The 14,756-nt window shown below is 39.6% G+C and overlaps 1 protein-coding gene across 6 annotated transcripts in view; it reads right to left on the bottom strand.

The window, feature by feature from the left end:
- AFG2A (AFG2 AAA ATPase homolog A) overlaps positions 1–14,756 on the bottom strand; it is a 161,443-nt gene that overhangs the window by 105,257 nt on the left and 41,430 nt on the right. For all 6 annotated transcript variants that reach the window (XR_010360656.1, XR_010360657.1, XM_064416416.1 and 3 more), the window contains one exon: positions 7,779–7,905. Coding sequence is in view for 4 of the 6 variants with exons in the window: in XM_064416416.1 (XP_064272486.1) it covers positions 7,779–7,905 (127 nt within the window). In the remaining 2 variants the exon portion in view is untranslated. The remainder of the gene's footprint in view (positions 1–7,778; positions 7,906–14,756) is intronic.

Genomic DNA, 14,756 nt, shown 5'->3' with positions numbered 1-14,756 from the left:
ATTCTTTTGTTGTCAGAAAATATCCTGGGTAACAGGCAAAAGTCTCATTCTTGTACAGTGGACCCCACAAAAAAAACAGCAAAGCCTTAAGCAAAGGAGCTTAATGTTGTCAATTCATCACCTATTTCAAGCAAACAAGCTTTTTGTGGCAGACCCAGAGAGTCCTGTACTGCTGATAATAACAAAGATCTCAGTACGACACAAAATGATGTAACATGTTAGAAACTAGTGATGGTTCATCTGATTGTAAACAGTGTTAATCAGAGCCCTCAAAAGCATGGAAATGTGAGTATTAAGGCAATTAAAGTAGAGGCAATCGTAATGAGTTGCAAAAATAATTTTCCAAATGAATGCAATTTAATTAATCATGCACAATGCACACATCTGTAATTAATGTAAATAGAGACTGCATTATGATGCACACACTGAGGATGAATGAATGAAGATTGTAGCCAGTTCTTAACTCATGAGTACTTGACAACACAACATCCTCTATAATGCTATTTTAATATAGCATACACAAAAAACTGGACAAACACTATGCATTTTGCATCCACAAAGAAGAAAGCTGGGCAGAAGACCAAGTGCAAAGCAAGCTCTAAATGTCTGTGGCTACAGCCCAAACACCCTAACTGCAGCCCTTCCTCGAGCTTCTGCAGCTCTCAATATTACACTAACATCCCTTCCAGCATCATTCCCATAAATATTTAAAACCCAAGGCCGTTTGGAATGTCTCTCCTTTAACTGTTATCACCACCCTAATGAAGCTAATTACATATAACCAAGACTCATGCCATCCAGCACACTGACTGTGGAATATGCCTTGCTGCACTTTGCTTCTCTGTCTTCTCTGTACTTTGCTGTACAGGTACATTACACTTAGGCATAAAATCAGTGTTACTTCTCTAGATAAAGAAAGTTTTTTGCTTTGTCACTAAATCTACATGAAGAATAGACTTGACCTAACCCAACACTGAGGAATTTACACCCAGTCTGCATGTACTGCTTACATGCTCTTCATTTTTAGAGGCATTATTCATTTTAACCCCAGATGTTCCCATGTTATCTTTGAAATACAGCATCATTTCCATGTCACTGTCAAAAAAAACCCCCCACACAAAAGTAACAAAACAAAAAACCACAAACCTCCAAAACCACAAACCTGCTATCACAGTTACAGACTCATTGAACCAGGATGGCATTTACACAACAGACATGAATCCATGAGCCTTTCCAAGTTCCCACTGTATCCAGAGGCTTGCTAGCACCCTGTGTACCTTCGCTGGACTGTGTGACCCCCAGGCAGGAGGTCTGAATAAGAACAAACTTTGCCTTGTAGCTTTTACCTTTCCATCTCTGGAATGAGATAAATACACATTGGTACCTTGAAGTAAATTTTCTGGCATGTGCTGCAGGGAAGTTTATAAAAGTAGAAGTGATGCTAAAACACACGACTGAGCTGACGCAAGGAATGCTTTCCACTATAAACAACAAGAGAAGGGTATTGACTTTTCTGTTCTATTTGAAGTAAAACTATTATATTTTTACATATATTGTTTAAATGTATGTTTTCACAGACAAAATAAAGCTAACTTGTCCTGGCCCTATAGTATATCTGCTAAAGGAGAAAATATGCAGACCAACAAGTTTTCCCTCCAACCTTTTTTTTCAGGCAAGTAATAAATCTTGAGTAAAAAAGTCACTGTGCTCTTCAGCTGTCACCACTAAGGTTTTGTTTTTAAAACCATAGCAGCCTTAAGGCTGATTTACTACTTAGCCCTCCACACTCTGACAATCGAATAGTTGGAAACAAAAATCACTTTTGCACACCTGGAAATATTTTATTTGCTGTGCTCATGAGAAAACAAAGTTTTCATCTGTGAGGAAGGAGGCAGAGGGGGAAGGGAAGGGTGACAGGGAGATTCAGGTGCATCTTAAAATCTAGCACTTGACTTAAAGAGCTACAAATATATTTATTTATTTATTTATTTATCCCAAAAATTACCTCTGCATAGTAACAGTGGTCAGGATCTTTAGAAACCATGGATTCTTTGTAATCCAGCCTCAAAGTCTGGGCGTCTCAGCCCCTTGAAACTCTAAGCCAGTAAACAACACTGTTCATCAGCTATATCAATTCAGCCATTTCAGTTTGGTGAAAAGAACGTGTGAAAACTTTCAATAATTTCATTTCACTCTTTTGCTCTTCTTTTTAATAAAAGTAATGAGCTTCTAATCACCCTAATGTGTAAAGATCTGATATTAATAAAGTCAAAGCTGAACCTCTAATAAACTTTCCAGAGCACCTCTTTGCCCCAGTCAGAGTTGCAGGTTTAAGAAAATTAAGGGGAAAAACTCAAACACATACCAAAGAAAACCAATTGATGGAAAATGTGATGGTGCCAAAATTGTGAAAGTATTTTAGAATATCAGATCCTCTTTTCAATGTCATGTAGTTTGATATAACTTTTCCCTAAAGCTTCATTTTCTGAAAATTTATTATATGCTCCAGAACAATCTTGTCTTCAAAAGAAATCCCACATCTTCTGTTATTTCAAAGAGTCATACTTGCACCTGGGCAAGATGATGTAAATGCTCTAGGTGCTGCCTGACTGAAAAGGAGACCCACAAAATCTCACTCGCTGTTTTTAATCCCAAGGTTTTACAAGAATATGAGGAGTGTCCTTTGACAAGCAGAGAGGTATTTCAGCATTTAAAGTAAAAAAATAATAATTAATGGTTCAGCAGTGTGGAAAGATACAGCGATTGCATTCCCATACTTCATTTCCTATTCAGAATTACTGCATCACAAGAACACAAGAGGTGGGAAAGTTAAATGTTTCTGCACCATGTCCTTCTAAAAAGCACCCAATCTTGGGTCCCCTGTCCTCCAAATCTGAATGAAATCTACTGAGAAATGGTAGCAAGAGACTTATCCCCCTTTCCTTACTCTGCTCACTCCCTTCCACTGCAAGACAGAAGATGGATTATGTGGTTTCTGACTCTACAGTCCTATACAACATTTAGGAAAATTGAAATCCTACCAAGTCAGAGTTGTAACACAGGAATAACCTTTAGTGAGATGCATCTGGGCAAAACAGAAATCACAAACAGCCAAATATGTAAACAGGAAAATATATGAGGTGCTGCTGAAGAACGACTGTGCCACTGCATCACCTGCTTTTAACAGCACATACACATTTCCAGACAATAACAAATAAATATGTAAGATACTCTTCCTACTCCTTTTAACCTGTAAAATTGCAAACTTAAATATTTGAATTTCTTCCATGAGCCTTCAGAATGAGTGAAAACTTTGATGTTTTTAAAGAGGAAAGATTATTCACTTTTGCTCCAGGCAAGAAATTATAATTTCTTTACTGATTCTGCCAAATGGTCCTCTCATGCATTTTTTATCACCATCAAAACAAGTCACTTTAAGATTGTCCCATAAGTACATAGTAATCAACATTTTGAGGGGCAGATAAATTTGATAAACCTCTGCTTGATTTCTCTGCCCAGAAGACTCCTTCAAATCCAAAACTGAAGCATGGGGGAAGGGAGTTTTATTCCCTTTCCTCATGCTTGGCAGGAAGAATATCAGCTGCAGTTCTATTTTGTCCATGCAACCAGAACAGAAAACTCAGTGTTATTCACGTGACTCTTAAACAAAATAAGCTGAATTCAAAGCCAGTGGTTAATAGAATGAAGTCAACAAAGCTTACATAAGGAGCAGAAAAACTTGCAGGTGATACAAGAGGAAAAAAGTAAGGAGGAAGGCTAGGGAGCAGGAAGTATTTTAGAAGCAAAATAAAAATGCAAAAGGAGGCAGGAAAAACCCCCTGCACTGGCACAATATGCAAAATACATGTTTTTATAGCAACAAGCAGGATGGTTGGAAATAGGGAGCCGAGCACTGCCCTCCTGTGCTAACGAAGCATTTGCAAAGGTTCAGCTCTTCAGTATTCTGGTAGCAGGACAGCTTCCAGATTAAACTACACTGAAGCCCACAAATGCAGACAAAATCCAGACCATCATCAATCTGGAGACAATGGGCAATGCTGACAGCACGGCTTCCCATTCGTCTTCATTTGTCCTATCACATCCTGCCATTCTTATGCAAATAACATATTTGAGGATACTCTTTTCTGCACCCCAAGATAAGGAGAAGTGAAGCTGTCAGGAGCACCAGGATGCCACCTGAACCACGGGCCATCCCTTCACTCAGGGCCTCGTGTTTTACATCACAGCTAAAGTGTTTGACATTCAAATTCGACCCAGCAGGAGGGAAAACCATCACGTGCATAGTGTTTCCTGTGCTAAAACATTCTCCAAGGTCCCTGGGGATCTGACAGTCTCCCCTTTTTCCCCACGTACCCTTGCTAATGGAGTTTGAAATGCTGCTTAAGAGAGGGGAAAAAGATATCTGCATGGGTAGGTAATGATACCAATTCACCTTTTTTACACCAGCAGTAAGTCCAGCACTAAAAGACCAGGAAAACAGGTTCCAGTGAGAGAAGGAAAAACAGGGCACACAAATCCTGACGAGTTGGTATAGGTTTTCTTTCATGGAAATATGTCACACCACTCCTGAAAACTTGTTCACATGTACATCTGGACAGAACATTTCACTTCAAGGTCAGCAATTTATACAGAGGGTTCAAAACAATCTTATGCAGGGATGAGTGATCTCTCATTAGGACAACTGATGCATAGGAAAATACAAACAGGCTTTGAATCATAAGCAGCTCCATAAAGTTTCTGCTACATATTTTAGGTATGAAAAATCACTCCTGAGTGGGTAAGTCACCAAAACCAAAAGGCAGTTTTTCCAGTTATTGCTCATCAATTCTGCTTATAGAATGAAGAAGAAAAGGAAAGATTTTACTATTATTACTGACTCAGAGTGTTTTGTTTCTGTATCACTTTCAAAGAATGTTCAGAACATCTTGTTCCAGAATATTTTCCTTCCAAGAGAAATCACTTTCTGTACCATACATGGCTGAAAACAGTACGTGCTGCGTTTGTATTCTTATAGAAAATAGAAACTATCCCAAAGTCTCCCCAGCATCACATGAATGAGATGCAAAGTAGCTGAGACACAAACACGAGACACAACTTTAAGATGCAATAATATTTCAATACAATCATGACATCTTAGAGAAACGTGTTATTAATAGGCATCCGTGACAAGCCCAAACAAGTTTCCCATTACACAGAACTTTATACAAAGTCTGACTCAAATCTATTCACTCTCCAAAAGCAATGTACTGTAGTGTTTGCAGGGATAATGAAATGAAGTCTGCACTGGGGAATACCCTTACATTTGATATCCCCACGTGCTGTTTGCAAATTACAAGAGATTAATCATCACATCACTGTCAGTTAAGCAGGAGCCACATAAATTAAAATGCTGGATGGATTGTTACCAATTTTGCAGGCATAGAAATCTTAGAAAACACACATTCATCAAGCATTTCTTGATTTGAAAATGGAAGAATAGTCACAAAAAAGTATTCCAGATGGTTTCCCAGTTCTTGGAAGTAGAGAACAGAAAGTGCATTGCACTTTTATACCATATGTAAAAGTCATACCTTCAAAAATTAATAGTCACCATACCTATCTATGAAAACAGGGCTTTCACTTATTGTCATACATAACTATTTCCATATAAAATATTAATTTAACAAATTCTTACCTTCCAGGGATCACCAATTACAGGGTAAACTAAAATCCCTACTGAAAGATTTGAATTGAATTTGAATTCCCATTAGTGAAGCACAAATGCTTTCTGGTATCATCTTCGTTCTTCCAGGGAAAGGAAAAAGTACAATTCATGCACTGCAAATATTGCATGGACCCAGGAGAAGATGGTGGCCTGGTACAGCCTGTCTGGTCTGGATAACAAAACTCTGTTGTTCATTCTTAAAAGTTCGCTATTCCCATAAAATTCATATGTACAGAAGACATTACATTTTTATGCATCTTATCAAAATGAAAACTTCCATTCCCAGGCTAAGAGGTCTGGATTGGCATCTGGAATGATATAGGTATAGTACATAGTAACTTAGATTCTATCCTAAAGTCCTCTGTGTTGCAGGGTGGCACCCTTAACTCACCGAAGTTCTGTTCCAGTACTGCCAGTATTTTAAGTAAAACATAATATATGAGAAACCAGTGTTCACCATGTGCCCAGGAGAAATCCAGCCAAAGGGAGAATGACATAGAACTCATTTTCCAGGTGGTGATGGAGACAACAAGGCAGAATGTTGAACTGATACCAAAGCAAATTTCCCCGCTGTTCAACAATCAGAATGTTTTCAAATTCAGCTTAGTCTTACCCCAAAGAACAGTCACCAAAAAAACTCCAGATCTGTCACAGCACACGTCGCAGTCGAGACGGCCACAATTCACAGAGCGTACAGTATCAGGTTTCAAGCATCTGCCCTTTTTGTTCTTTTGCCCAACCTCTTATATTCTTCATCTTACATGCTTTACACCTGTGTGCCCTCTGCTCCTTTGGTGGTTGGTCAGTGCCCCTGGGCACTCCCTGGCTCATTGCTGTCAGTGCTGCTCACAGCTGTGCCCACTGGGGATGAGACATGGCCCCACCCCAATCGCCACAAACTGTGTACCTATACAAATCAATTTGACAAAAGTGAAATCTTGAAAGTTTCAATCTTGCACAAGCACACTTTTCACTGATGAGTTTTATTACCTTTTACTGAAAACTCTTTGCTAGCTCTGCTTTGCCGTAGCAGGCTCACAGATAAATAAATGCACAAGCAAGCTCTGAGGAAGCCTTTGTCAGGTCTCCATCAGCTGTGTGGCTTCCTTCAGTTCAAAAGTGAAGAGGCTGTGTTCTGCAGCCAAAATGCAAGTTTTTTCACAAGACTTCATGTGCATAAAACCCATACCTTAAATAGACATATTTCATATGTATTTTATACCTGATTGCTCCAAGAAAAACAAAAATACTATTCCAAAACTAGTTCAGAAAGTGATAATTATTTAAGAAACTTAAAAGAAATTCTAAAAAGATAATAAAAACTTAATGAATTAATGTGTCATCAAATTCAATAATGTTGTGAAGGCGAAAAGCTGTGGAATAAAGGATCTTACCAACACTACAAATCATATCTTAAAGGAAATCACTTCGGACTGATCCATCTACTGCACTTAGCTATGAGAAGACACCACAATGGTAAACTGTTTTAAAGTGGATTTTCTAGATGGCTGCTGGGTTGGGTTTGTGCTTGCATGTTTTCTGCAGTAAGTGTTACAACCCTTCAGATTTCACAAACTTGAAATGCTCTTGTCACACCAGCAGAGGTGCTGTGGAATTTGAAGAGAAATTTCCCTGTTTACAGTTGGTAACTGAATTGCTGAGACACTTAATCCTTGAAAGGAAGTAACTAATGAAACCAAAAAACTCCAGCAAACTCCTGCATAAACAAACACAACAGAAGCAAAAACCACAGCAGCAGTTTGACAGAAATGTTGCTGCACTAGTTCAATAAGCTTGGCTTAAGGAAAGCTTCTTCTAGGAAACATATATTTAAGGCTACCATAAAACTTTATTTTCTGTTAAAAATTCTGTAGAGAGGGGGGAAAAAAAGTGAGGGACATGAACCATTCCTCTGCCTTGTCTTCATTTCCAAACTTCTACTCTTCATCATTAAGTTGATCAGACAACAGTTTGGAGAGTAAAAGAGGATGGAATTATACCAAATCTGGTATTTTCAAGAGGAACAGGCTAGAGACAGTGCATCTATTTGTACCTTGTCTATCATGTCCGGTCTGTTCGTAGCTGCCAGAATTGTCACGTCCTTCAGCTGTTCTATCCCATCCATTTCCGTCAGCAGCTGAGCCAAGACACGGTCTGCTACATTCCCAGCACCTGAAGAGCTGATTTATAGAAAAAAAAATAAAATCAAAGCATTATCTTTGCCTTCCTAGAAACAGGAGAAAGGAAAAGATACTATTCTTTCCAGCTCACAGGGATGCAACTTTTTGCCTTATTTCTTCACAACATTTATTTTGGCCTTCAACCTCTGACACAGCATCAGTGATATGAAGTGAGTAAAACCAAATCAGAGAATTTGAGTTCCATAGGTTTTCTTGGTATTCAGCAAAGCAACTGAGATTTGAGTTTTTTTTTTTTTTCCCACTTATTGCCCTGCTATGGAAGTTGTAAAGAATTTAGCACAATGTGGGTATCTGGAAAAAACATATTTAAGAAAACTGAATTCAAGCCACTTCTTTACTAGTCACACAAACTTTCATTTTTAGCACCATCCAGTTGAGAGCTTACACCACCCTATGCAGTATAAAAAATTAGGCAGTTATGTGTTTTGCAGATTGCTCTACATTTTTATATTCTCTCCATCACCTGAGAATAAATGGAGTGTTGACCAACTGCCTCATAATTGCATTGTCAGTCCTTTAACTCAGTTTGTTTTCCAGATACCAGGGAAAAAACCCAACACTAAAAAACCTGAAAACTCCATTTTTGAAATCAACAATATATGAAAAACCTAAGCAGACAAGCATAAAGTATTCCCTCTGCTGAGAAGGGGCTGGGAAACTGAAGCAGCCTAGGGACAACAGCTGGAGATTGTACCAAAAATGTGAGTTTTATCCTCCTTTGTCAGAAACTGGGAATCCTTCTCTTGGCACACACCAAAACCTCACTGTCTTCCACACAACCTTCCCCTGTGGATGGCAGACACACACCTCCATCACCTTTTACTAACAGGACTGCTCTTCCAGGGCTATTCCCTCCTCTGCTGCACAGGGGAAAGTTTCACTTCTCTACCCTTAAATAGGCTCTTTTCAATTCAATTTGGAAAAACAAAATCTCTCCAGTTCTTCTGGATCCCTATAAACTAACAAGCAAAAAGAAGTCTGATATTTAAAACAAGACCAAATCTATAGAGGATTAAGATAATTTTTTAATCTCAAATATTTTGAAATTCCTTTTCCAGAAGTTCTCTTTAAGGCTTATACAGATAAACAGGCATCTACACTCCCTGAAGTGCAGTACGATCATCCTGATTTTTTCATTTTCCAAAAAAATAAAAATATTAAATACATTAAAATGTAAGTGCTCTGATTATTTCCATCAGACAGAGAGTGCACAATACAGTTGTACAGTTATTATACATATATATTGCTGCAGCACTCCCACCCATCACCAGCCTGCCTGTGACCACAGTGATGTCCCAGAGCCAAAGCAACAGTAATGGCTCCATCACTGTTGTACAGCTCCAAATAAATCCCCTAACTTTCCTATCCTACAACCAGTTCTGCAATTTTCCAGAGCAAAACAGTGAACTTATCACACCCAGTCTGGAAAACATCTTAAAGGAGTTATAACAAATGTTGGCTAAGAGAGTAAAATATTTAGGTTGCTAAGAAATATTAGAGAAGGGACTTGGGTTACCTGGTTGTCAGATTCTGGAGTTTCTGCAGCCACACTGGAAATTCCCAAGCCATATTTGAGTATTTCTAATGTACCCATGGGTCAGAGTCCCACTGCCTTATAGAGGGCTGAGTGTGATAAAACACTTCTGGTGTTGGACATGGATAGAAAATGCTTTTGGAAAGACACACAGCTTAAAGGAAATTAAAATCAACTTTGTAACATTAGTTAGTCTCAGTAGGGATCCAGGCCTCCCATCTTGCATAAGTTGCAATTTTACTCCACTTTATACCCAATAGACTGAGCAAAGGAAAAAACAGTTGTAAAACTGGGACAAAAATGTTAACGTTATTTGAGATGATCTGAAGCTAGAAGACTTTGGAGGAGATGATAAACTTTTCTTTGTTTCCTTAAAAAAAAAAATCGTTTTAGAGAGAGGTGGCTAGAACGGGTATTACATCTTTTGGCAATGTAAACATTTCTTACAAGCTTCTAACTACAAAAAAAAAAAATCCACAACACATTAAAGAAGTGTTTATTCTAAGAAAAATCCCCACAGGGAAATGCACATTGCAAAGACTTCCATGCAATTAGGGCATCATCAGAAAACTGCAGTTAAGCAATCACTCATGGTATTATACAGCTCAAACAATAGCAGGGCTTCTAGGACATTATTAAGGGCTTTATTATCTCTTAAAAGTGAATTAAACAATTTTAAGTCCATGCATGCAAAAAATATCAATAACAAAACCAGCATCAAGTGAAGAAGTGCCTGGCTCCTATGACAGCCCAGATTTCTACTGTCAGTGCTTTTATTTACATAGTCCACTAAGCTATCACACCATTTTAGCGCAGCCTACAAGAAATTAGCTTTTGGCTGAACAGAACACCCTATAAAAATCCCAGGCAGGCACAGGGAGAGAACTCTTCCCCAGCTGCTGGGAGCTGCCTCAGAGCCACGGTGTGCTCCGAGAGCCCCGGTGCTGCCCGAGCCGTTAATTCCAGGGGTGACACGCGAGGATGCCATTTTCCATTTTCCCATGGTTTCCCACCAGGCTTCCAAATTAACACAGGCAACGTTCATTAAGGCTGCCCGGAGTTTTGACACAAACAGCAGCCAGAGAAACAAACCACGATTAACTGTCCAGTCCCACGGAGGCACTGCCAAAACCAACTTCCAGCCAAGGGGCTGCCTTGGCCTCCCCCGCCTCCACCTGACCTCCACACGTTGATGTCATCCGCACAACTGCCTGGAAATGGTCCTCCAAAGGCACGTCCTGGTACAAACTAATTTCCTGTCAACACGCTGCCTGCAAATCCAGGCAGCCAGAGCTAAGCCCCTCACATAATCCACGCAGGGCCATGTGTGTGCACGGCTGTGTGCACCAGGAGCCGTGCTCCAACCAGAAGTACCTCTGAAATAAAAAAATGTGTGAGCAAAGAGGAGCCTGCATGAGAATTTCAGGCAACTGCTGGTGTTGCCCTAATGAAATGCATTAGGCTATGTGTTGTTTTAATTTTTTGCCAACCCCACTTTATTTACAGTCCTCAATGAAGTTTTTAGAGGTAGAGAAGGTCATTACAGCAGTTAGAGACAGAAATCCTCCTCTATGTGGTATTCCAGCTAATCCTGGAAGTATCCCACCAGTCTCAGACAAAGCACACATGCACTCCTGCACAGGCACTCAGCTTGACCACCAGAGAAGATTCCTGAAGCCTGTCAGGTAAGACTATCCACACTGAATATGAAAGACAAACCTGTTCTTGGTATTTTACTTTGGCTAAAGGCATTCCCAATATAAATTTTGGCAGAATAAACCATGTATTCTACAGTTTACCAAAGACTCACAATTGATCTCAATTAATTCTGCCTTTGTCTGATGGATCAGGAGCACCAGCTCCAAAATCAATATAGCAGGAGAGGACTCTCCACAGCTTTTATTTCTATCTCCTCTGGCTATATCCAATGACCATTCAAGCCAGCTGGATTCATGTATCAGTGGGCACTGAAATTTCCCCCTGGACACCTTAAACCACTCTCATACTTCTTCCAGGGGATATAAAAGCAACCACAGCCCGATCCTATCGCTGCACCAAGGAGTACATACAGTTCACTAGCTTATACAGATCTTGAAGCCAAGAAGATTTTGTTTCCAGACATAACCAGATGTATGAAATCACATCTAAATCTGTTAGCCTTCCTGCTATAGGCATTTTTTGACAGCAACTTCTTATTTTGTACATTTTTACTTATTTAATTTCCTTTCTTCCCCCCCCCCTCCCCTTTTTCTAACAGATTTTTTAATATTTGAAACCTGAAAACAGTCTGAGAATGCAGTCACTGCGGTTTCACCCCACGACGAAATTTGGTAAGCATCACTACTGCGAGCTAAAGCAAGCATACATTTGCATCATCTGACCATCTAGAGCCATTTCTGAAAAAATACTCATTTCACTGGCTTTCTAACACCAGATGTCATTTTCACTGAAAAATGCATTTAAGTCTCCAGCACCACCTAAATTTCATAAAGGAGAACCAATGACTCTCTATCCCACCACTGACTTCAATGGCACCGAAGCCTGTCGGAACACCTTGGCTTCAGAATCAGGACCTTAATTTAATTGCACTGCTAAACTGTGCATGTGGAAATGCAGGAAATCTTCACACAGTAACATTTTGAGAGCTGCTAACATCACAACAACTGTGAGGCTGCAAAAGCAGGAGCAAGTCTGGGAGGACCCCTCTCCTGCACAGCTGACCCTACCTCAGGCAGAGCTGTGAGGTCAGAGAGTGACCTCAGGAGAAGTACCCAGGATAAATTACAGCAGATGGATTAATCCCCACATAGCTGAAATCTATAATGCAAGTTTTGTGACAAGGGAATCTAGCCCACCTTCTCTCCCAAAACATCCTATCAGGCAAGATTTACACATGGATAAAACCTGGCTTTATTATTTCCCCCCACCCAAACAAAAGAATTGCGATCATAATCAGAATTTATAGGTTTTAAAAATACTTGTGGACTCGGTAGCGTCTCAAATAACCCTTTCACTGAAACCTCTGGAAATAATTTCATATCAAAACAAATGTAAAACTCATTGACATGACAAAATGCTCGGTATCAAAAAAATTTGAACAGGTTGAAATAGACCCTCCTGGCAGGACTCTCCACCTCTCCGTGAACTACAGAGCTAAAAGGTTCCTGAAATACAGAAGCGCCCTGCCAGCAGACTCCCACGCGAGAGCCGCCTCGCTCGCACAGCCTGAAGGATTTTTATTGAGTCTGACATTTGTGTGGGGGCTGCACAGGGGGAACCTGTCAGCAAGGAGCACCTGCCAAGCCCGGCTTTTCCATCCGGCTGCCGCAATCGTAATTAACTGTCATACGCTTTTACTGCCCTCCCTCGTGAACTCGGGTGAAACACGCCTTTGGCAGGTTAAGGTTTTCCACAGCGTTTGAAAAATAAAAAAATCATCTACTCCAATAGCATTACCAGAAAGACAATAACTGCAGGATGGTCCCAGATATCAAATTTTGTGCAAAAATTCCATCACTGGGGCATTTCATCCAGCAGAATGGACACTACCATGCCAGTCAGGAAAAGCAGACCTGTCAAATATAAAAAAATACTGGGCCAAACTTACTTCTGTGAAAGTTATAGCATATGAATGGTACAACTTTAATGATCATTATTCAGACCACTACAGATACTACAGGCTTGGATGTTGTTAAAAAGCCTAAGACCAACATACAGCATGGAAATCTTTAATATTATCACTTAAGGCTTCACTATTCATTGAAAAAAAAACAAAAACAACCAAAAAAATCCCAAAACATTCTAGTACACAAGCCCTTTCAGTGCTCAGACAAGAAACATTCCTCATGAGAGGGAATTTTCCTGCCTGTTTGATCAGGAAAACCCTGCAAAAAGATGATCCTAAACCCTTCCCTCCATCAGCACCTTACAATGAGATGCTTTTAGGTCCTGTACTCACCTGTATCAACTATTACCCACTACATTCTTTCATATCTTCCTTGTCTTCTCAAGCACAAAATTCAAATACAGAAGAAAAATATCCAGAGGAAACCTAGGCAAAGTCTGGGAAATTCAGTCTGGGTAGAATATTTATGTTCATGGTCACCTCTATGCCAAAATAATGTTTTGCCAACTGTTGATTCACAGATTAAATGCAGTTCATGTAATTTGGTTTGCAAGGCATTAGAAAAGCACAAAAAAATTAAAGAACTCCAAGTACCTCTTGAGTGGTCTCCAGCTTGTATTTCCTAAAAAGATGATGAGCTTTGTGAAAACAGGAAACAGTGCTCAGCTGTCAGCAGGTGACTTTGAAACAAATGGCCTGCAGGCAGCTGCAGCCACATCCTAATTATCCTTCATGGTTGTGTAAGCAGCCTCTTCCACTCGCCTAAATTTCTCATTATTGCAGCTTCCAAAAGTTAATGAAGTAGACCCAGAAAAATGAAACACAGTGAAAGGAGAGAAAAGGAGGAAAGGAGCCAGCTTGAAACAGGTTTGGAATCAACAGGCTTTCTTCCAGAGGGCTTTCCCCAAGAGCATCTCCAAATGCTTGAGTGCCGAGGTGGTGATCCATCACCCATTTCCATCTGCTTGCAGCTAATTCCAGATGCACATCCATGAAAGAATGGCATTAGCCCACACTTGCAGCTTGCCCTGGCACTTTCTGGCTGACACAGGAAGGATGCTAACATCATGAGTTCTCCTATTCTGCTAACACTGATCTTGCCTTAAAAAATGCAATGAAACAAAATAAAAAAAACAACCCCAAACCAAGCACACACCCGATGCACAGTAAATTTCCCACTTCCTTTCATTCTGTTTTTCTCAGCATTTCTCCTCTGTGCATTCCTGGAAGTTAATCAAATTTAAATCTGTAATCAATCACTTCTACCAGGCAAGCAAGCACAGTTTAAGCTGTAAGTACTTGGGACCTAGAAGTAACTAACTAGACTGGATTTCATTTCATTACAACAATATTTATGTATAATAGGTTCACTGTTCATAAATTTTAGTTACAATTATGTTCCTCCTGCCTATCATTAAAATGATGACTTCAAGAAAAGGGTTTATGGATCCAGTCCTGCTTTCACTGATGTTAATGAAAGTCTCTATTGACTTCAAATATCCGAACTATAATGTAGGCTGGGAAGTTACAAATTATTGGGGTTTGTAAACAAAAAGGAAGAAACACAGATTAAAAACCACATTATGATAAATATCGACTTATGATAAAGGATTCTTGATAGCCAAAAGCACTAACAAGATTACCTTAAAATTAAAGGGACAGACATTTACT

Source organism: Passer domesticus, chromosome 4 (assembly GCF_036417665.1).
Source record: "Passer domesticus isolate bPasDom1 chromosome 4, bPasDom1.hap1, whole genome shotgun sequence".
In the NCBI taxonomy this organism is placed as follows: domain Eukaryota; kingdom Metazoa; phylum Chordata; class Aves; order Passeriformes; family Passeridae; genus Passer; species Passer domesticus.
This window is presented reverse-complemented; position numbering and strand designations above follow the sequence as displayed.